This window comes from Carassius carassius, chromosome 1 (genome assembly GCF_963082965.1).
Source record: "Carassius carassius chromosome 1, fCarCar2.1, whole genome shotgun sequence".
In the NCBI taxonomy this organism is placed as follows: Eukaryota; Metazoa; Chordata; class Actinopteri; order Cypriniformes; family Cyprinidae; genus Carassius; species Carassius carassius.
Window position 1 is genome coordinate 17,223,820 of NC_081755.1, and position 24,423 is coordinate 17,248,242.

At 38.3% G+C, this 24,423-nt stretch overlaps 2 protein-coding genes across 3 annotated transcripts in view; one reads left to right on the forward strand and one right to left on the reverse strand.

Annotated features, from left to right (window-relative positions):
• Positions 1–576: 576 nt before the first annotated feature.
• Positions 577–15,616, forward strand: LOC132140505 (voltage-dependent calcium channel gamma-5 subunit). Its single transcript, XM_059549280.1, has 7 exons — positions 577–699; positions 2,053–2,102; positions 2,572–2,809; positions 5,122–5,208; positions 6,990–7,130; positions 7,209–7,354; positions 14,902–15,616. Exons 3-7 carry the CDS (start codon positions 2,614–2,616, stop codon positions 15,157–15,159), a joined length of 828 nt encoding a protein of 275 aa, XP_059405263.1. The 5' UTR covers positions 577–699; positions 2,053–2,102; positions 2,572–2,613; the 3' UTR covers positions 15,160–15,616.
• A 3,526-nt stretch (positions 15,617–19,142) lies between these two features.
• Positions 19,143–24,423, reverse strand: part of LOC132140515 (cytohesin-3-like) — a 40,433-nt gene continuing 35,152 nt past the window's right edge. For both annotated transcript variants that reach the window (XM_059549289.1, XM_059549294.1), the window contains exons 10-13: positions 22,005–22,081; positions 21,615–21,686; positions 21,371–21,525; positions 19,143–19,896 (exon numbers count right to left, since the gene is read on the reverse strand). In XM_059549289.1, the coding sequence (XP_059405272.1) occupies positions 19,824–19,896; positions 21,371–21,525; positions 21,615–21,686; positions 22,005–22,081 (377 nt within the window). In that variant the 3' untranslated portion in view covers positions 19,143–19,823. The remainder of the gene's footprint in view (positions 19,897–21,370; positions 21,526–21,614; positions 21,687–22,004; positions 22,082–24,423) is intronic.

The window sequence follows — 24,423 nt, forward strand, 5'->3', positions numbered from 1 at the left end:
TTAGGGCGGTCAGTGCAATTTGGGAAATAAATCAGTTAAATCTGTATGTGGATGTGTGTAAACATTCAAATGTAATCCCCTTTGTAATCGTTAAACATTTCATAAGTAACTGTAATTTAATTACTCATTTTTTCGTAGTAACTGTAACTAATTACAGTTACAATAATTTTGTAATTAAATTACGTAACGCCGTTACATGTAACTAGTTACTCCCCAACACTGTATATGACAAAAAACACATAATTTGGCTTTGGGCGTCACGAGTTCGAGTGCCAACTCGTCGACTTTTCTCGATTTTATCCAAACCGGCCACGGGACTCGAACTGGGGATTATGTAAACGTCTGATAGCAAAAAGAAATAAAATAATTAGGCTACGATAAATAAATAGATACAGTGTTTGCTTTTAAGTATAAAAATACGTTCAGCTGAACATATTCTTAGTGTTTTTGTGCGATGACTCGATGACGAATCACTGAACGGTGAATCTTTTTATTTGAACGAATTGTTTGAACGATCAGACTCGTTAACCTGCAACAGTAACGCACGTACAGTAGGCTACTCTCACGTAACACACACACGCACGCACAACACGCTCGCTGGCTCGTGTTCATTCTCGTGGTCAGACTGCGCTGTGAGGACCTGCTTCACTCCACAGCTGGATTACACTCAGATTTACTCTCATCAACAAGATCCTTCAGGTAATTCACCATTTCTCAAATACAGATGAAGGAATATACAGTTAATGTCATCATTCTTTTTTTTTTTTTAATGTCAGCACAGATGAATGCGTCTTAAATGCATGATTTTATATACTTAGTGGGATTTACACATTGCATGCAATATATTAAAACGTGTTTCAAATTTGTGCTTTAAATATGGTTATATGGTTGATATAGTGTACATGTATTAAAAGTATTAAAATGTCTTTTAAATAGCTCAATTGGATGCATATGTTTATAATAACGAGAATTCAGCTGTGCGCGGAACTTAACGTCCAGAACTATTTACTGCAACATGTGCAGAGAAACACCTTTTTACAGTGATGAAACTAGTAAAAGCGGAGAAACTGAAATAGATTTTAAAGTGAAAAACCAAAAGCCAAATTCTCCAAACCTAGTGAGCTGACTAACAGGCTGAAGATCGCAGTGTGATGCGGCTGATTAGGAAGTCTCCTGCTGCACGCACTTGATGCCCCAAAGTGCTGTGCGCCCTTGCAAAAACGCACAATGGTTACCATAGTTTCAGCTAAATTATCATGGTCACTAATGTTATTGTCATTTGCAATAAATAGTAATAGTTGCTGCTATCCATCACTATAATTTTTTTAAATAAAAATACTGTAAGATTTATCTTATCTTTGAAGTTTTCTTATACTGGACTGTATAATACTAATTGTACTGCACCATCATTTATTAACAATAAAGTAAATTGGCTCTTTTTTAAAACCTAAATGGTCTTCATTGGTATAGGTGATAAACAAACACACACATAAAAATAATAAATAAATAAATAAGCAAGCCAAACATTTCTAAGTTTTCTAAGTTAAATTCATTTCTCTACAACACAGGCGGTTTCAAAGTAGCTGTAGAGAAATAAACAGGAAAATAACAGTTCAAATGATGCAAAATCTGTTATGAGTCTAATTTAATTTCAGCTGTAAAGTAGCTCTACAGAAGTCATTATTCAGCTAAATTTAATTAAATGTTGGTTAAGTTTATTTTGGTAATAGTGTTGATGATATCGCAAAGTTCAACAGTGAAAGACACTCAATTCAACTATAAAGCAGCTTTACAGAAAACAAGCATTGTTACTCAGCTGAAAAAGTGAGGGACAGTTGTCATTCTTTATAACGTTCTGAAGTGAAGAGTTTTATATGTGCCACATAAGACATTAAACTCAAATGTTGATTAGTTTTTATTATTCTGCATTGTGGTAACACTGTTTTCATTGTGGCTTAACTGGTTGAATATGCAAATAATCTCTGCACAGTAAATGTCCCAGATCTGTCATTAAATGTAAAGGAGCTCACAAATGTATCCCTTTTTAAACAGGTGCATCATCATCACAGCAGCAATGGACGCTCTCACATTCTGAGTTACAGGTATACTGCACTTCACATGGGATATTCATATATGACATGTCACATTAATATCAGCTTTGCAATGCCACAGAGCAAGCAGCATGATTCAGTTTAATACTGCATTGTGCATTAGTGTCTCATGTTCAGCGGCTCCAGCTGTGCACAGATGACACATGGACAGATGTGAAAACGCATGGGTGTGCATGTGTATTTTTGTCCATAAACAACTGAACCCTTTTCTCTCTCCTTGTGTGGAATTTCACTAAATGTGCTGCTTGTCAATCTCGCATTGTGAGCTGAGTTGTTGGCATCCCAGCTGCATCTTTGTGCTTCCGCAATCACTTGTTTCCGGAAGGATTGCGAATCTCATCTCGCTTTCATGATTCATTATGTGTCAGATTTGCTGGAGATGGAAGTTGACGCGTGGCTGATTTACAGTCAGCAAGCAGCTCTTTGTGAAATGACAGCACTGCATCTGCGTGTCCCTCAGATTCTCTGTGTGGTTAGCGCCCCCTGCTGAAGGCTGAGGGGCATGAGCGCGTGCGGGAGGAAGGCTCTGACCCTGCTCAGCAGTGTGTTTGCGGTATGCAGTCTGGGGCTGCTGGGTATCGCCGTCAGCACTGACTACTGGCTCTACCTGGAGGAGGGTGTCATCCTGCCTCTTAACCAGAGCGCTGACATACGCATGTCCATCCACTCCGGCCTCTGGAGAGTCTGTTTTCTGGCAGGTAAGTACATGGTTGATTCTACTTTACCTCAAGTTACATTTACAATTATTAATCTGACTTGCATGGACTACTGCATATGTATAACATTACAGCTTGAAATTATTATTATTATTATTATTATTTAAATAATACATATCTCTATGAAAGCTTGATGCACTACTGAATAAATAAATAAATAAATTATATATATATATATATATATATATATATAATTGCTACTTTTTTATCTCAGTTTTAACTTTTTTTTCACAGTATCCATGATATAAACTCACAATTCTGAATTTTGTCCTTGAATACTGTGATATAAACTTTTCCCCTTGAATTCCGTGATGTAAACTCACAATCCAGATTTTTTCCCCAAAAACAAATTCTGATGTAAACTCACAATCCTGATTTTACCACAAAATTCTGTGATATAAGCTCAACATTCTGACATTTTCCTTGATTACTGTATTACAAACATTTTTTCCCTGAATTCCGTGATATATTCTCACAATCTTGTCTTTTTTCCCTGAGTTCCTTGATGTAAACTCATAGTTCTGACTTTTTTTTTCTGAATTCCATGATATAAACTCACAATCCTGTATTTTTCCCAAACATTCTGTGACATAAACTCATAGTTCTGACATTTTTACCATGAATTCTGTAATATAAACTCACAATTCTAACTTTTTCCCTGATTTCCGTGATATAAACCCACAATCCTGACAACCCCCCAAATTCCGTGATATAAACTCACAATCCTGACTTTTTCCCCAAAAATTCTGATATAAACTCACAATTCTGACTTTTTTCCCTAAATTCTGAGATATTAACTTACAATTCTTACTTTTTTCATTGAATACTGATATACACTCCCTATTTGGAAATTTTTCCTTGAATTCCATGATATAAACTCACAATCCTGACCATTTTCCCCAAAATTCTGTGATATAAAATCACAATCCTAACTTTTTCCCCTGAATTCCATGATTTTTCCACCCAAAATTCTGATATAAACTCCCAATTCTAACTTTTCCCCACATAATTCTATGATATAAACTCACAATTCAGATTTTTTTCCCATGAATTCTGATATAAACTCACAATTCTGACTTATCCCACTGATATTTGTGATATAAATTCAGACCCCCCCCCCCCCAATTATGTTATTAACTCAAAATTCTGCCTTTTTTTCTCAGAAAAGTGTGCATAAAACTCCCACTTCCCAGTGCTGATATTTAAGAAATGAAGCTACATCACTATAATACAAAACGAGATAGCCAATGAATTTTAACAAACACCCAGACAGTGATTTTTGCTACAGCATAATGAAAAGATCACTTTAATCCTCCTGAGTTGGAAAAAAATTTTTTAAAAAGAAAATAGGCTTTTTTAAAAAATTTTTGCAGTGTTTGATAAGTTCTCACTGTGAGTAATCGTAAATTGTTCTTCTGCAAATAGCCAGTCATTTCACTTTGTTCCAATACACTTCACACATTCAAAGGGGTTGATTGGTTTACACCATTATTTTTTGGCTGGTCAGGCATTCTGGGCTGATTACAAAGGTTTCAGCTCTATGCTTGTGCCCTCCCTTGACATCTCCATGGATGCGTTTAATGATGGGATGGCAGGTTTATCCACAAGAGGCAGGATGTTTCTTTATCGTTTAGATGACATGTTGAGCTCACATTCCTCTGAATTGGCAAACAACGGCCTGCTGTGGCACAAACACCCACATTAATCTCAGGGAAAGGATTCGCTCTGTGTGTGAAGATGTGGATGAGTGACTGGAGTGAGTTTGGTCCGAACCCTCGCTGTTTACAGCCGGTTAAATTGAGCGTGACTGTGAACAGATGTGAGCAGTCGTTTGAGCTCTAGAGGATCACCATCGGCTCTGCTTTAAAACACCCAAAACTTTCAGAAGTCCAGAAGTCTCACATTATTTCTGTGCTTTGATGTGACTGCTGCGGGTTGTTATAGTGTTGAATGTGTAAATGTGATATGAGTGACTGACTGAGATCTCATGATCCTGTAGGTCGCACCACATGAGGAAAGTGTCTGTGACTCCCATCTTTGACTCACCATACACACGCCATACCATTTTAATATCATTAGAATGATCTATTATCAGTAGAATAGAACTTTAAATGAGAAAAAACTCTGAAATCGTGTTATTTATTGTGATTATTGTTGTGAATATGATCGGTGTGAACAAAGCCCTGTTCTGTACTATGAAATGAAACACAAACGCAACCTTGTTTTGTATCCTAAACTATGAAAGCACAACCTCGGAGTAAACATTTCCATCCTCTGTGATCTCTCTGTCTCAGGTGAGGAGAAAGGCCGTTGCTTCACCATCGAGTATGTGATGCCCATGAGCATTCAGCTGACCAGTGAGTCTACTGTCAGTGTCCTGAGTAAGTGATTATACCGTGCCTTCATGACAAACACATCATCAAATCATTCAAATCATATCTGTGACACAGAGTTGACTGGATTATTATTATTATTTGTTTTAAATGACTAAATACAGTGATTTCTTTCTCTTGAGAGTCAATGGGTGTGTTTAAATCTGGTCACTAAAGTGCATTTTTTAACCGAAAGTATGTGGCAGATGCTCAACACACAGTAATCTTCATTGAAAGGTAGTGAGACTGAATTATCTTACCAGTGCTGATGCTGCTCTCTTTCCTATTGCAGTTTTTGATGTTGAATATAAAACAGTGGATATCTGTTGCATATCTAAATTTGCCTATAGTATGGGAATTGAACATTGCATTTTTAGCCATTTTGTGGTAAGAGATTTATGTGTCCAGGTACAAAACTATCCGATCAGTAAAAACACATGAAGGCCCAATGTTGCATTGCACAAAACCCTGCGATTGCCACAAACCATGTTTTTAATAGCAATAGAAGCTGTTTACACAGCAAAGTGTAATGTGTGAACAGTAAAAAAAAATTAAAAAAAATTTTTAAATTTTTTTTTTTCAATATTCAATATTTAGATGGTATTTGCTAAGTGCAAATAGTGCAGTAAAGCTGCCTGTGGTACATTTTGTTTTTGGCAGAAGCAGGCAATGATTGCCGACAAGATAATTATAACCATAGATTCAGACTTAATAGTTCACCCAAAAATCTGGTCATTTACTCACCCTCAAGTTTTTCAAACCTGTATGAGTTTCTTTCTTCTGCTGAACACAAAATAGCCAAACAGTGGTAGTAAACCATTACCTTCAATATGGAAGAAAATACAATGGACGTCAATGGAGAACAGACACTCTTCGGGGACAAAATATCTTATTTTGTGTTCAGCAGGAAAAAGAAATTGATACAGGTTTGGAACAACTTGAGGGTGAGTAAATGATGAATTTTCTTTTGTGGGGGGTAATTTATACCTTTAATTAAAAAAAAAGATGAGGATGAGGATGAGGGCAGGTCATTTTATATATGGTTAATTGTGTTATTTGCAGTTAACATTGCTTTCCCATGGCTGTCAGAACAAAACAAACCCTATAATGTAAAATCCATATAATATATTTAAATCCAGTTGCATAAACTGCTTATACAATCCAAACTGTATAGCTAATGCAGGATGGGGTGGTTATTACAGTAGCTGTCAGTTCTGAAAGGTGAGTTTATTTCGGGTGGCCGTCTTGTCAGTGTGCTGGTAATTACCCTGCTGAGGGTCTGAGCTGATGGACAGCTGAGAGATCCTTCACTGAGCTGCTATATAGGCAGCATCCTCACCGTCAGCAGCTTCGTTTACAGTCGCTCACAAGCTTCACAGAAATAGCGCATGACTTCTCATGATGACTCAACTGGCATCCACAGCTGATTCCAGAAGATAGCTATTGTGCAAAAGCATTTAAAACCACTATTTTTTGGCTGCATGCAAAAAATTAACAGCATGACCAATATAGACCGAATGATGAACAAATGACTTATTCGTTCATCAGTTGGTCTATAGATATAGTCTATAGTTGGTACTCAATGGTACTCATAGAAAACAGTTCATCTTAACTCAGTAACAAAGGCATAGTGTGTAAAATACTAGATTTTTACAAGTTAAGTTGACTAAACCTCATTAGTTGTAATATTTGTTAGGTTTTACAGTGTAGTTATTGTTCTCGTTGTGAACATGTATTTATACTCACAATTTCACACTGACTATCAAATGCTCTTTTTTATATCTCTCCAGAGATGATTCGCTCGGCCACGCCGTTCCCCCTGGTCAGTTTGTTCTTTATGTTCATTGGTTTCGTGCTCAACAATATCGGACACATTCGGCCCCATCGCACCATACTGGCGTTTGTCTCTGGAATCTTCTTCATCCTGTCAGGTACACTTCCTCTTCCACTTCCTCCTCGGTCAGTCTGACACGTCTTATTTGTCAGACTGATGTTGGTCTGTCTCTCAGGTCTGTCTCTGGTGGTTGGTTTGGTGCTCTACATCTCCAGCATAAATGACGAGATGTTCAGCAGGACCAAGAGTAATGAGGCGTATTTCAGCTATAAGTACGGCTGGTCGTTTGCGTTCGCTGCCATCTCTTTCCTGCTCACTGAGGTAAAAAGCTCTTTCATTCACACTGTCATTCTTCTCTCACTTTTCTCCATTATTAGGGTGTTCGCACTGAATTCAACTTCTCTGCAGTTAATTCAGTCTGAATGTTTAATGTACTGACTCCATTCAAACGTTATTTTGTGCATAATTTAAGTCCGACTTTAAAGAAATGTACGATGAAAGGAATGTCAAAGAGTAACCTCTATTTGTGATATACTAAAGATTACCACATGCTATAATTTAATCTTCCTAAGTGTTTGACATGAACAAACACTTCTAGATAGAATGATCTATCTATCTATCTACAACCGAATTCCGGAAAAGTTGGGACGTTTTTAAAATTTTAATAAAATGAAAACTAAAGGAATTTCAAATCACATGAGCCAATATTTTATTCACAATAGAACATAGATAACGTAGCAAATGTTTAAACTGAGAAATTTTACACTTTTATCCACTTAATTAGCTCATTTAAAATTTAATGCCTGCTACAGGTCTCAAAAAAGTTGGCACGGGGGCAACAAATGGCTAAAAAAGCAAGCAGTTTTGAAAAGATTCAGCTGGGAGAACATCTAGTGATTAATTAAGTTAATTGATATCAGGTCTGTAACATGATTAGCTATAAAAGCTTTGTCTTGGAGAAGCAGAGTCTCTCAGAAGTAAAGATGGGCAGAGGCTCTCCAATCTGTGAAAGACTGCGTAAAAAAATTGTGGAAAACTTTAAAAACAATGTTCCTCAACGTCAAATTGCAAAGGCTTTGCAAATCTCATCATCTACAGTGCATAACATCATCAAAAGATTCAGAGAAACTGGAGAAATCTCTGTGCATAAGGGACAAGGCCGGAGACCTTTATTGGATGCCCGTGGTCTTCGGGCTCTCAGACGACACTGCATTACTCATCGGCATGATTGTGTCAATGACATTACTAAATGGGCCCAGGAATACTTTCAGAAACCACTGTCGGTAAACACAATCCGCCGTGCCATCAGCAGATGCCAACTAAAGCTCTATCATGCAAAAAGGAAGCCATATGTGAACATGGTCCAGAAGCGCCGTCGTGTCCTGTGGGCCAAGGCTCATTTAAAATGGACTATTTCAAAGTGGAATAGTGTTTTATGGTCAGACGAGTCCAAATTTGACATTCTTGTTGGAAATCACGGACGCCGTGTCCTCCGGGCTAAAGAGGAGGGAGACCTTCCAGCATGTTATCAGCATTCAGTTCAAAAGCCAGCATCTCTGATGGTATGGGGGTGCATAAGTGCATACAGTATGGGCAGCTTGCATGTTTTGGAAGGCTCTGTGAATGCTGAAAGGTATATAAAGGTTTTAGAGCAACATATGCTTCCCTCCAAACAACGTCTATTTCAGGGAAGGCCTTGTTTATTTCAGCAGGACAATGCAAAACCACATACTGCAGCTATAACAACAGCATGGCTTCGTCGTAGAAGAGTCCGGGTGCTAACCTGGCCTGCCTGCAGTCCAGATCTTTTACCTATAGAGAACATTTGGCGCATCATTAAACGAAAAATACGTCAAAGATGACCACGAACTCTTCAGCAGCTGGAAATCTATATAAGGCAAGAATGGGACCAAATTCCAACAGCAAAACTCCAGCAACTCATAGCCTCAATGCCCAGACGTCTTCAAACTGTTTTGAAAAGAAAAGGAGATGCTACACCATGGTAAACATGCCCCGTCCCAACTATTTTGAGACCTGTAGCAGAAATCAAAATTGAAATGAGCTCATTTTGTGCATAAAATTGTAAACTTTCTCAGTTTAAACATTTGCTATGTTATCTATGTTCTATTGTGAATAAAATATTGGCTCATGTGATTTGAAAGTCTTTTAGTTTTCATTTTATTAAAATTTAAAAAACGTCCCAACTTTTCCGGAATTCAGGTTGGATATCTATCTATCTATCTATCTATCTATCTATCTATCTATCTATCTATCTATCTATCTATCTATCTATCTATCTATCTATCTATCTATATATTAGTGATGTCAAAAGATTTATCGCAATTAATCACATGCAAAATAAAAGTTTTGTTTACATAATATATGTGTGTAAACGTCTCGGGTTACTTGACTGTAACCCTGTTCCCTGAAAAAGCGGGAACGAGATGCTGCGCTCAATAGCGCTAATGAGAACATTCTTTGTTCGACCGGTTGTGAAGCATGTGTGTCAAACACGCCAAGAATTGGCTTAAATAACCTCGGCAGGTGACGTCACTGATAACGTGTACCTGCAGGTTATAAATAGACGTGAAACGGAAACATCCTGAGGTTACCCCTTTGTCTGAAGAGATGTCCGGACACATCGACAGTGCGGCATTGAGGCGCAGGATCTCGTTCCCGCTTTTTCAGGGAACAGGGTTACAGTCAAGTAACCCGAGACGTTCCCTATCAAAAGCTACTCTCGATGCTGCGCTCAATAGCGCTAATGGGAACGAGAATACCAAAGCAGCCGCACTGTAAGTGTCTGTCGACCCCAAGGTTGTGTAGTGTGTGCGCACAAACATCGAAGAGGTCTCAGACATGACTCTGGGATGTGGACTCAAGGGCATGCGAGCCCGGAGTAGCATCAACATCCAAACTATAGAATCTGACAAATGTGTGTGGAAAGGACCAACCTGCCGCATCACACACTTGCTGCAAGGGCGCACCACTTGCTCAAGCCATTGAAGATGCAATCCAACTGGTTGAATGGGCACTAACTCCTAGAGGCGAAGTTTGACCACGCGCCTCGTAGGCTAGGGCAATAGCAACCCTCACCCAATGTGAAACTGTTTGCCTGGTGGCAGCCGCACCCCTGACTGCGGCCCCCACGGCATATGAAAAGCTGCTCTGACTTACGCCACTGGCTAGTGCGGTGGAAGTAAATCTGAAGAGCACATACTAGACACAGTAAGTGAAGTCTTTTCTGCTCCGGTGTTGTAAATGTCGGAGGACAGAAGTCTTTGGAAATGAGTAGGATGGACATCCAAACTATAGAACCTGACAAATGTGTGCAGAGAGGACCAACCTGCCGCATCACACACTTAAGCACGAGCATCCCTCACCCAATGTGAAACTGTTTGCCTGGAGGCAGCCGCCCCCATGGCATTTGAAAAGCTGCTCTGACTTACGCCACTAGCTAGTGCGGTTGGACGTTAGTCTGAAGAGCACGTACTGGATACAGTAAGGAACATTCGGAAGATGATTAGGGTGAGGATGCAAAATAGCTTTGACTCGCCTAGGGGCAAAATCGGAACAGGATGGCAGGACTGACAAAGCCTGTAAATCCCGAATTCTCCTTAGAGAGGTAATGGCCATAAGAAAAACCATCTTTAGAGTCAGAAGCCTGGAAGGCGCTAGGTACTAGGTACTAGTACTAGGGCATGTGCCTGAGGACAATTTCTCTTGCAGGAACTCCAGTACTGAAACAATTTGGCAGTGAGCTGGGTCTGCATGGTGTGTCATGCACCAGCCCTCAAAAACACTCCATATGAGGGCATAAGTTCTTCTAGTGGAGGGAGTCCTAGCACTTAGAATAGACTCTATTCCTGTGGCTGGAAGGCCAGCATCTCTAGTTAGTCCCCCTCAGGGGCCAGACGTGAAGGTTCCAGAGCTCAGGCTGGGGATGAAGTACTGTCCCCTGTGCCTGAGAGAAGATCTCTCCTGGCTGGAATCGCCCATGGCGAGCCATCGAGGAGTGATATTAGATCTGAGAACCAAACTCCGGTTGGCCAACGGGGCGCTATCAGTAAGAGGCAGGAGAGGCAATCGGAGGTAAGGCATAAAGACGCAGTCTGGGCCACGCATGAGCCATAGCATCCAGACCCAGGGGAGCTGGATGAGTCAGAGAGATGTAGAGGGGACATTGTGCCATCTCATGTGAAGCACAGAGGTCCACTTCTGCTACTTGAAATCTTTCCCAGATTTGACTACTTAGGGGTGGAGTTTTCATGTCCCGAGTTTCACAGTTTGTCTGGACAGCAATTCTGCTCCCACATGCATATGCCCAGGAATGTAAATCGCCCTAAGGGACAGGAACTTGTCCTGTGCCCAAAGTAGAACCTGGTGCGCTAACTCGTTCGAGTGGCGCGACTGCAGTCCGCCCTGGTGATTTATGTAAGAGACTATGTGTTGTGACTATGGGTTAGATGTCTGGTGTCCTGAAACGTGGCAGGAAGCAAACAGAGCATGTATCATTTCACTGGAGACCACTGCCCCCGAAACACCGGTGGTGGTGGAGGTTGTTCAGTGATCCCCTAAGGGTTGCCAGGAAGGAGCCTTACACTTCTGATGGAATTTTCCAGGGCTCTCCCTGAGGGGACACACCCTTTGTCCTGGGCACAGCTTAAGGCCCTTGATTTGGTCGTGATGACTGTACTTTAGTCCAGCTCCATCTGCGGCTGCCAAGTGTTACAAGCTGCTCCCCAGTCTTATGAGGGGGCCGGAGGAGATGGATCGGGTCGGGACTGTTTATTTATTAATTTTTTTTTTTTTTGACAGCCCGACACTTGAGCACAGTGAGTGAGAAACATATTAAAAGTCTCCTCCTGGCACTCAGATTTTTTAGATCAGCCTGATACGCCTGCAGAACCCATGGTGTGCAGGGCAGCACTAGTCTGACCCACAGCATGAAATGCGTTCCATCCAAGTATAGATGTTGCTACAGTACGTTTGGCAGGGAACAATTGCTGTCTTTTCATATATATATTTTATATATATATATTTGTTATTCATCATCATCATCATCTCATCATAATTTTTTAATTTATATTTTTATTTAAATGATGTTGCTCCAATAGGGGAGAGATAGCAGCTAGTGTCTCTCTCACCTATGAAATCATAATGTACAAAATCTAATTTTAAGGCTTTAATCTGGTCACTGCAGGAGTCACCACCTAGTAACTCCTCATGTCCTTATAATCGCGAGAGGAGCGCTAGGAGAGAGCACTCTCAATGTCCATTTCAACAGAAGCTAGAGCTACAGCAGCCTCTGCCCAATCCGAAGAAGTGCCTGGGCACTCTTCGGAGGTGGGCGCAAGAACCGTCAGATCTTCCAGATCGGAGCGCGATCTTAATGAGCGGGAAGCGGCTCGTTCCTCGTGAGAGGAAGTGAACCGCGGTGCTTACAACTGCCACTCTAGAACGCGAAAGCAGCCTTTTTTTTTTCCAAACAATAAACTTGCGATTTCTCTTCAGAGATCGACCATGGAGAGCGAGGCACGCCTCTCTTATAGAATCAGCAAGAATAGTTAGAACTTTCTTTTTCCTTTTTTTTAAGTCTCAACATACTTTCTTTTAATCTAATACTTTCATCAGCGTGTCACACACACACACACACAATGTGGTCTCTGAAGACAAAGAAACCTGAGGATTAGTGATGTGTCGTTCGTGAACGAATCGTTTTTTTTGAACGAATCTTTTAGGTGAACGAATCGTTCTCGTTCACGCAATCCACTGGCTCATATTTCTCGTTCACTGAAGTTCCTCCCTCCACAACAGCGCGGCGCTATTAGTAGCGCATGCACAGCTCGGTGAACTGGGTAGCTGTGAACTGTTTCATCCTGTCAAAGAGTTACTTAACCTCGAGCCAATAGCCTTCGAGTATGAGATGTGACAGAGTATGTGATTTGTTGAATGTAGTGAACGAATACGCCCTTCAATGAACGAGTTTCACATGAGTCTGAACGAGATCTTATCGTTTGTGAATGAAATGACTGATCTGATACCCATGTCGTTCCTGAACGAGTTGAATGATTTAGTACATCTCGTTTGTGAATGAAATGACTGAACTGGCACAGATGTCGTTCGTGAGCGTGTTGAATGAACGGATACATGTCGTTCGTGAATGAAATGAATGAGAGTAAACAGGGTTAGTATGCTATTTCGCATGTCAATCTCGGAAAATGCAAAGCGCAGTTATAGGCACTGTGCACATATGCTTGTTTTGATATTTAGCATACAGAACTCCACGTTTAATCCCCGATTTATGAATGTGAATATATAATATACAAACTGTCTGACCAAACAATTAAAATGCTAATTAGGCAATAAAACCTCGTGCTTTGTTCATCTGAACAACTTAAATAGACTTTATATTGAATGCGTTTATGCACACATTTTAATAAAGCCAGATCAGTTGTTGTAACAAGTGAATACGTTCGTTGATTTAAGACATAACACATAATACACTCTTTTTTGCCACCTGCTGGCATATTTTGTGTAATACGAAGAAATGATCACTGAACGAATCAGTGAACGATTCTGAACGAATCATTTTGGTGAACGAACTGAAAATGAACGAATCTCTTGAAAGAATCATAATTTCCACCACTACTGAGGATGTTTCCGTTTCACGTCTATTTATAACCTGCAGGTGCATGTTATCAGTGACGTCACCTGCCGAGGTTATTTAAGCCAATTCTTGGCGTGTTTGACACACATGCTTCACAACCGGTCGAACAAAGAATTTTCTCAGTAGTGCTATTGAGCGCAGCATCGAGAGTAGCTTTTGATAGGGAACTGTATCTTTATTTATTATGTATATAAATGCACACCCATACAGTATATATTTTGAAAATATTTACGTTTATACATTTATATATTAATTTTCTGATATTGTATATTATATATAAATATATTTAATATATAAACATAACATATTTTTCTTAAATATATACATGCATATGTTTGTATTTATATATACATAATAAATATAGACAGTATACACATATATTATGTTAACGAAAACGTTTATTTTGGATGCGATTAATCATTTGACATATAATGGACTAACTTAATAAGCTTAATACATTTAATTAAAAATGTATTTAAATACTGGAATACTTCACATTCAAGTTTCATTAATTAAGTAATTATGAAACTGCTTAAATATCAAGCACTCAGCTAAGTTCAACTAATTGTATTGAATATAAATTTAAACTATAATACATTTTCATTTATGTGCTAATAAATTAAATTAAGAATCTGAAAACATTACATTATGTACAGTACAGTATATTATTTTAAATTCTAGCCATAATAAGTAATTTAATTGCGCATATAGATAGATAGATAGATAGATAGATAGATAGATAGATAGATAGATAGATAGATAGATAGATAGATAGATAGATAGATAGATAGATAGATAGATAGATCCAGTTCTTCTGGATTGAGTCTGTCTCAGTTTGTTCTGTTTATGTTCTGTTATTTGTTCTGTTATGTTATTCCAGACAGACTAGATGATGATCAGATCTCTGTTTGCAGCACAGAAATCTCACTGGATTATTACAATTAATGGCAAATGTATGTTTGAAAATGGAAATTACATTTCCTACTGACACTCTACAGCAAAAGATGTAAATAACTGACTTAAAACCATTTTTTAGCTGATGAAAATACTAGTGTTGTAATAATTTTGGCCACCACTGTACATTTTTATCATACATATAAATCAGCAGTCATCATTTGTCATAATTAAAGCTTTTTCTCTAAATCTTTTATTGTTGCCTGGTGTTTCCTTCAAGAAATGTTTTCTTCTCTCTGTTCAGAGTGCAGGTGTGATGTCCGTCTACCTTTTCATGAAGCGTTACACAGCGGAGGAAATCTACCAGCCTCACCCCAGCTTCTACCGGCCACGCCTGAGCAACTGCTCTGATTACTCGGGTCAGTATCTTCACCCCGACGCCTGGACGCGAGGACGCAGCCCATCAGACATCTCCAGCGACACCTCGCTCCAGATGAACGCCAGCTACCCTGCACTGCTCAAGTGCCCTGACTACGACCAGGTGTCCTCCTCTCCCTGCTGAAGTTCAGTGTCCGTCAGAACTGGGTTTGAAAAATAGATGTGTGTATTTGCCTTAAGAAAGGGAACAGACTGACAGAATGTATGACTGTAATTTTCCTGTTCTGTAGTGAGCTAATGGCTTTGTTCCAGCAGGTGGCAGTATAGTATTCTTCTCTGGAGTGATCCACACAACTACTAAGGTGAATATTAATCATTGAAGTTTAAAGTGCCCCTATTATGGATTTTTGAAAGTTACCTTTCATGCAGTGTGTAACAAAGCTCTAAGTGAATGAAAACATCCTGCAAAGTTTTAAATCCTAAAGTTCATTGTGTCTCTCAAAAGAAAGTCAACTCTGATTCATTGAAAAGAGTCGTTTTTAAACGAGTCCCAAGTTGTTTAATGTTGACGTCAACATGAATCATTAGCATATTGCCCACCAACTTTTTGATCTTTTCGAGTTGGTCTGAATGAAAATCCATATTCATTCTATGACACTAAACGCCGCTTTTGAAGCAGTAAAAATAGCGGTTTCCCTGATAACGCGGTACACAAAGCAGCACTGCGCTCACAAACGCTGCTTTATCAGGCATATAAAAACACGGACATAGTGTTCCTGATGTCACCCATAGATTTCCGAAGAGCGTTTTTGAAGCCAAAAGTGGGCGGAGGCGGCCCGTTGGTAGCGCGTCACCAGGTGACACTCCCAGATAGTCGAAAATGGGCAAAAAGGCAGGAGCTGGTTGCTGAAACCATGCCCACCTAGCTGGACGGCGGTGACAGCAGCGGAAATCCACCTGTCACTCAAGTGGCCACGCCCTTAATTATGCAGAACTTAAATTTAAATTGTAAACAAATTTAAAAAATCACCCCCTCACAGTTGTCATGAAGGGCAAAATGAGCTATATAGACCAGGTTTGCGATTTTAATCTAAATTTAATCTAAATTTAATTCTAAATTAGCTATATGAACCAGGCTGTAAACAAGGTTTTTTTTTTTTTTTTTTTGCTGTGAAGTTGGGCAGTTTAACATTGGGAGCCAGCCTTTAGCGGCCAGTTGAGGAAATACAATTTAAGTCACTTCCGCGTGGGCTTCAGGACAGAGAGCGGGAGGTTGCGGCTTGGATATTAAAGGCATGATTACCGTATTTTTCGAACTATAAGTCGCACCTGAGTATAAGTCGCATCAGTCCAAAAATACGTCATGATGAGGAAAAAGTCACACTGGACTATAAGTGGCATTTATTTAGAACCATGAACCAAGAGAAAACATTACCGTCTACAGCCACGAGAGGGCACTCTATGATTTCAGTGTAGACTACAGGAGCAGTGAGAAGCATAGAGCGCCCTCTCGCGGCTGGAGACGGTAATGTTTTCTCTTGGTTAATTTCTCTCGGTTCATGTCAAATTAATTTAAATAAATAAGTCGCACCTGACTATAAGTCGCAGGACCAGCCAAACTATGAAAAAAAGTGCGACTTATAGTCCGGAAAATACGGTAAATGAAAATAAGACCAATCAACCAGTAACTGCAGATCAGCGTCACGCAAGGGAGGGGGTTGGAAAAACGAATCTTTGAGCAAAACGTTTGGGAGTCGTTGAGCAAGTAAGGTAAAAATAAATGCATATTATAAAACAATGAAAGTGTTTTTGACCTTGCATGCATGTCAACTTGTTGTTGGGGACTCCCAAAACCAAAATATTAACCTTTCATTATCCATGATAGGGGCACTTTACTGTACAACAGGCTGTTGATCAATGTAAATATGTATGGTGCTAAAACAAACATGAATTGTAGCTATTATGGAACACTAGCCTTCAACTACTGTAGATCGATCTGCTTTCAAGAATAGTACAAAATGAATGCGTAATATACTATGTATTTATGCAATATAAAATCTATTAATATCAAACTGTATTCTTATAGAGGTTGTTCTGAAAAAATATATTAGTAAATAAGTGCATTTTTATATATATAGCTATATCTTTAGAAATAAATTAACGTGTCAGCATATACAATGTAGGCCTATATATATTAGAAAAAATACTAATGAACAATTATACCACAAATATCACATACTATTATTCCACGTCTGAAATGAAACACATCAAAGTAGAATATAACCTGAAAATCTTTTTAAATATTTGTGATGGAATTGTAATATTATAGAGTTGTTCACAGCTTACATAAAATTAATTTCTTTTCTGCTATGAATATGAAACCAAGCTAATGAAACTGTTTTTTTTTGTGAACGTTCAGCACTTGTTTTGGCTCATCCATGTTTGATAAAACATGGCATAACACAGTATAGTATAGACATATATTACAAATGTTGCTTTTATCTCTTTTTTGTATCTGAAAATGTATCTGAAACGTTGTATTGTGTCTTTCTGTCATAGCTAATGTAGGATGATGCTTTCTACATTAATATTTTGTAGGTGTCAGAAAGATTGCATTTACAGTGCCGTGTATATAATCTTAACATATTGCAAAACTTTCCTTGTTTTTCTTAATCCATGTTCTTAATTTCTTCGCTTGCTCTAGACTTCTCAAAACCAATGTTTCACAGTTTTGGTCACTTAAATACACTGAAACTTTAATTTAATACAAAGAATGTGATTTAGAGCCATTTCAAAAAAGCGTTAAGCGTGTTCAAGGTGTGATCAAAGTTGGATCAAATAGCTTTGATGCGTGTGAGAAAAAAAAATCACTCATAAAAGTTTTAGCTTTATGATTGTTTTATATTTCATTTACATTTCGACCAATAGCTTATACAGACATATAAAAATTAATCTGGAGCCCCAAAGGGCATTGGAGATAGTATTCTGCCCTTGGACAGGGCTGTTATTTTACAACCACATATAAATTGCTACTGGATTTAAAAAAAAAAATTTTTTTCCAGAATTACAAGGTGTTTTTCCCTGACAGAAGTACATTAGTTTAAGGCTGCTGAGCAAAGAGCCCCAACATTAAAAAGCCAGTAGATTTATATGCTACAGAGATTGTACTTACACAAAAAAGAAGACAAATGTTTACAGTATTTACACATAACTTAGATCTCTAGTTTTCCAATTATGAGTAGAATAAAATCATTTCACATGGAGAAAATAAATATAAAAAGATATTTAACTATACTTGTCATAAGAACACAAAAGCAAGCAAATTCATTCGTATTACATCAACACATCATACGTAACAGAAGATTGTCATACAAGACCAGAACAGAAAAGTTAATGGACCGCTACATGGAAACTAAATCTATATTTACAATGCTGTTAAAAAATTTGGGATCAGTAAAATTTTTACATTTTTTTCTAGGCTGATCAAGATCAAGGCTGCACCTATTTGATCAAAAAACAGTAATATTGTGCAATTTCTAATATTGGTCTCCTATTTTAATATACTTCTGAATTTATCAGCCATTACTCCAGTCTTCAGTGTCACATGATCTTTTAGAAATAAATGTTAAAAAGAACCGCATTTATTCAAAATAGAAATCTTTTCAAACAATTTAAGACATAACCCTTTTTATCCACTTAATACAATAAAAGTATTAATTTCTTAAAAAAAGAAAGAAAAATTGCTGACCAAAATCCCCAAAATATATTTCACACATCATGACAAGCAAGAAAAAATATATAAATTGTGTGCATGATTTACTAATTTGTTCCCTCGAATTTATAAATTGAGCACACAATTTACTAATTTGTTCACTCAATGTACTAAAAATTGCACACGATTAATTTTTCGTCCCCTCGATTTGCTAAATCGTGTGCACAATTTGTTAATTTGTTCTTGCATTTTATAAATCCTGTGCACGATTTAGCAAAAAAGGGAACGAATTAGTAAATTGTGTGCTCAATTTATAAATCGAGGGAACTAAATAGTAAATCATGCACACAATTTAACCTACAATGTTTGTCCGGCGCTCCATAAAAATCATCATATTAGAATGATTTCTAAAAGATTATATGACACTGAAAACTGGAGTAATGAGGCGGAAAATTCAGCTTTGCTTCACAGGAATAAATGATATTTTAAAGTACATTCAAATAGAAAACTGTTATTTTACATTGCAATAATATTTCACAAAATTACAGTTTTTTTCTGTATTTTTGATCAACTAAATGCAGCCTTAATCAGCATAAGAAACGTCTTTAAAAAACAAACATTAAAAATCGTACTCATCCCAAACTTTTAAACGGCAGTGTATGTGTTACATATTTGCTGTTTCTTATTTTAACAACATGAAATCAGTCCAGCTGACTCTAGACCGCCACCTAGTTTTAGCATTGTCGATTTGAGCTTCTAGTGCTGAGGTCACATGCACGCAGGAAGTCTTCTAGCACCATAAAAGACAATGGCCACAAAGGCTGATTGTCTCAGAGCCCTGCAATCACATTGTCAGGTCGTTGGGGATCGAAAGGTCTGTTCTATTGAACTAAATGGCTTTTTTATCTGACATCTGTAGTGAGAGATCACAAACGACTTCCTCTGGACTCTCGAGTGAGCCACCCAGTTATACATACTGTACCAACATCCATGCAAATACAAACAGATCAGGACAGCTGTGTTTTTATACGCATAGAGACACAAGAAAGGAACTATAAACATTGCTCAAAGGCTGTCCCAGAAGGCAGTGTGTGTTGCCGTGAACAGGCTTTGGGGAAGCGGTTTGAATGTAGATTTCACTTCTTGTTGGCGATTCGTCTCTTCCTGGTGGCCAGCATGTCATAGAAGGGGTCCCGGCTGATGCTCGCTCTGAAGGAGCAATTAAAGGAGATGTGAGGGGGGGCAGAGAGACTTCGGCATCTTTGATATGGAAATGTAGCACATATATAGTACACACATCATAGAAAATAGTTTGTTCAGTGACCTAGTTTGGTTTCCATGGTTTCTGAGGACAGACCCGCCCCCATTTAACCCAGCCTCTCTTTTTTGAGACTTGTCCAGTGCAAGGCCAGACCTGCTAAGATGAACTTTTTTCACAAGGATATCAAGCATTTCAAAATGGTCACTTGTGATCTGTCTTTGTAGGTGGTAAACAGCCATGCTGCTCATTAGGTTTCGGTTAGGGTTCCTATATTCCTCCCTTTTTTGAGAAGTTCTCTCTATTTCTCTAGTTATAATCTGTAAGTTCTTGGAGATGCAGAGCAGAATAAGTGCTGTTGTATCTTGCAAAGGTTGCTGGGAATGGGTCTAATTTGCACAATCTATGTTTAGAATAGCATAGTATTTTTTTGATTCAACACTAAAAAAAGCAACAAATAAAATTTTCCCAAAATGCTAACAGAATGTCACTCGCATACAATATGATGACATTCATTCATCAACAAGGTATTATTTTATTGTGCACTCTTTTACTTACTATTTGGTAATAGCTGTTAGTACACAGAATATACTGCACAGACTCAGTAATATGGCAGTGATCTATTCCAAACATATCCTTCATCTTTTACTATTTCTACCCTGATTTTACTATCCTGAAAATAATTCTGCTGAATGGATTAAATGTGTTCCAATTCTACATTGAGTTCTGCACCGACAGAACTTATTTCTGCTGAAAGACAAAACCAATGGGAACCCTTGTTTTTGGACTGTTTCCAAAGCTAGACTGAATGGTCCCCTACCCTGAGCGTTTAAAGCATGATTACAGATAAGCAGATAAGGATTGTGGGTCATAACTCTGCCGACTAGACAAAACCCTCTCATCCTACAGCATGTCTCTGAGAGATGAGACACGCTAGCGCTAGGCCTGGATTAGCGGAGAGAACAGGTCTGCAACAGGTCCCGCTGGAGTTGACGGCTCATGGGGGGTTAAGCTCTGACTAATCTCCACCGATGCCCCATGAAAACAGGGGCTATGTGATGAGACTGCTGTTTCTGTTGAAAACACCATCATGACTAGTGCTCTTAAAATCCACTGCTGTCCCAATATCAACAAAATCACAGCTGATAGCACTGTTTCAAAACCTAGTGAGGTGAAACTCTCAAGTCAAAGACTCAGTCTAAGACCGTTACAATTTTTTTTGCAATTTTTTCATGTCATTTAAGTAATCCCCCAAATTCTAATTACTGGAATGAATGAATTAGATTTTAGAGACTTAGTGTAAGAGGAATATTAACATTAACGTTATCACTGTATTTCTTTAGCAACATGGTGAAACCCAGTGATGAGATCATTGAACAAGACTATTTAATGATTAGAATATGTTCAATAGGAAGGAAATCCTACTTAATGGATTTGATCCATTCTTCCTTCTCCTCTGGTGTGGGCGCTGATATCCTGTAGACGACGTGGTTTCCCTCCACCACCCTCCCATCTGCTTCTGTCTTACAGGCCTTGATCACTTGACCTTTATGGTTGGGATTGTACAACTCGAAGCAGTTCTACATAAGAATACAAAACATGTAATGTAAGGCATGATGTTTTCATGATTTTGTATATGTCTAACTCTCAAGTTTGTTGAGGCACTCACAGGTTTCCTGGGTTCCTCCACCTCTCTGATGCTGAGGTTCTCCAGAGGAATAATTCCACGGGGTTCCTTGTCCTACAGGCAGGAGAAACCCATCAAAATAGATTTGGGATGAGAATAACTCCTCAAACTCTCAGGAAGGACATGGTGCCCAATCCTGTTCCTGGAGATCCACCTTCAAGCAAAGTTCAGCTCCAACCCTGATCAAACACAACTGAACCAGCTAATGAAGATCTTCAGGAGCAGCTGATGATTATAGACAGGTGTGTTGGATCAGGGTTGGAACTGAACTTTGCTGGAAGGTGGATCTCCAGGAACAGGATTGGCAACCCTGGTGTATAGTACACCCCAGAAACATGTACTTAACAACCAAAAATAACAAAAACCACTTACTGTTGTGTACTCAAAATAGTACAAGCAGTTGTCGGTCAGAATAAACCATCTCCTCTTCCAAGTTTTTACTCGCCCACCTGCAAAGAAAATTAAACAGAACTTATGAACCAACAAGCAGAAACTAAATCAAGGCCAGTGACCCAGTTTCTGAGCAGTATATCGACTAGCGCCAATGCAACAATAACATACAGCTCCTGCTTCTCATTTCTGGAATATAAACAATATCTTCTGGTGGAACACTCATTCTTTTGGAAATGATCTGGCCAAGTTTAGTTCTGCATATTCAGTGTAATATATCTATCTTTTTCTATGTTAATATTTTCTACTATCCCATTTTAATGCACAGAGATAACTAAAAAAAACATGAATTTGTTTATAAACCATGAATTAGTTTATAAACCACGAATTAGTTGAATTTCTGAAGAGTTCGAGCCTGTCCTAAATACCAGCCTCAGCCTTTGTGTTTTTTAATTTTTTTATTTGAGTGACATAATGCAACAAAGACAGTTCATCTCCAGTGCAAGCTCTGCAAAACAACACACTGAAGCCATGAAGAGATCCCCCTTAAGATAACAAATAGGATACTATGGTCTAGTGGACCTCATGGACACATGCAATTAAAGGACACAAGACCACAAGTCTACATTAATTACAGTATTTAAGACAAATTATGTCTGTGGCACTTGAGAACAACGTGGAGTAAGTTTGGTCAGAACTACTTGTTTCTTAAAACAATGGAAGACGGCAAGACAATATGGAAACTTGTTTGGAAACAGTAATCCTTGTTAAGACTGAGTCACTCCAAATCTGATTATTTGTGCATACGATTGGAATCTGATTTAAATGACAGTCCACACTGCTCAGAATCCGATTTGTGTATCCCATCGTGCTGTTTCATTTTACTGAACATCTGTATTGGCAATACAGTTTGCAATGTAGATGTTGTCACTCTTTATCATTCTACATCTAATGAGAAAACAGCATATATGTAGAAAGCTTGAATGCATGGATTTATTCCATGTTTCTGTCTCTACCAGTGGCAGCTTGTTGGGGGAGGTAGAGGCACAGTTTATCCAAAATGTTGAGGTGAAAATTTTATGTTAATAAAATTAGCCAATCGGCATCGAGTGTTCACTTTCAGCCCTGAGGAGTGTTAAGAAAAGAAACATGGTAGGGGAGGTTAGCCTCCCTTCTGCTATATCAACCAATTCTCATGGAGAGTTAAATTAGGCTATATTGGTTTGAACATCTCGCGCTGTGCTGATAATTTACCAAGTACTTATGATGAGTAGCGATATTTAATATTTGATCGACGACAGATTTACCAAGCTGTTATTCAAACAGTATATATACAAATAAAAACTAAAGGGAGCTAGAACACACCTAAGCTGGATATAGGCAACAGCAGCAAGCTTAATTAAATGGCACAACAGACTTTTAAGAAGGGATGGATGTTTGTTTCAAGTGATAGGCCAGGTAAGTGAAATTATATTATCTTGCTGTATGTGTCGTATTCTTTTCGTGTTTTGACTAAAAGGAACCAAAAATCCATTTTAAAGTGGTTAAGCAAATAATAGCCTAATAATAATAATAATCGGCAGGGATCCCCAGACAGTACAATTAGTGTGGCTCCTCTATTTTATAACCCACGAGCCACCACTGGTCTCTACCATTCTCAAAACTCAAAGAGACCAGCAGTATTTTGTCAGTTGTCAATTTCTGCTTGAATTGCACTTTGCAAAAACACAACTTTGTTTCTGCAATGTTTTCTACAAACAACATCTGATGCGTACTATCATAATAAAGGGCAGAAAGGGCAAAAAATATTACACATTTACATCACGTGAGATTGTGAAAAATCTAAGAAAAATCAGATCTGAGAGGTCAGATTGAAATGAATTTCCAAAAATGCTATTTGTATAGAGCTCAAAACCAGTTATTAATGTAGTTTGAAAGAAACATGGATTTTCTAATTTGATTTTAAGAATTTATTTTATTTTTCTTTACCATTCACACCTGCTAAATATTATCAAATTCCAGTCAGATTATTTGAATATAAAAATGCTTTAGTATTTACGGAATATTATTTGAATCCTTTGTGGTGTCTTGAACAACATCTTCAAGGACCGAAGTGGAGATTCCAAATGGAGATTTCAGAAAACAATATACAGCTCAAATCTGTGACTGATCTGCATTTGTGCAGATCATAGAGGCCAGTGCACAAGTCGATTTCAACTCCTGACCACAGTATGCGAAAACAGAAATGTCTTGGAGCAATGCTACGCCGATGAGAGACGTTATTTAAGACAGATGTCAAAGAGAGCTTGGATCACAGTGCTACCCTTTTTTGGTTTATTTTTCAAATATTCTTTACAAAAAAGACAGCCCTTAGAGTGTTCTAGACTGCATTTTACAACTG

What these genes read in the sequence shown, in the direction of transcription:
- LOC132140505 (XM_059549280.1), top strand. Translation starts at nt 2,614, where the DNA reads ATGAGCGCGTGCGGGAGGAAGGCTCTGACCCTGCTCAGCAGTGTGTTT. An exon ending in AATCTTCTTCATCCTGTCAG is followed by an intron (nt 7,131 to 7,208) that starts GTACACTTCCTC and finishes TCTGTCTCTCAG; the next exon opens with GTCTGTCTCTGGTGGTTGGT. An exon ending in TCTCTTTCCTGCTCACTGAG is followed by an intron (nt 7,355 to 14,901) that starts GTAAAAAGCTCT and finishes CTCTCTGTTCAG; the next exon opens with AGTGCAGGTGTGATGTCCGT.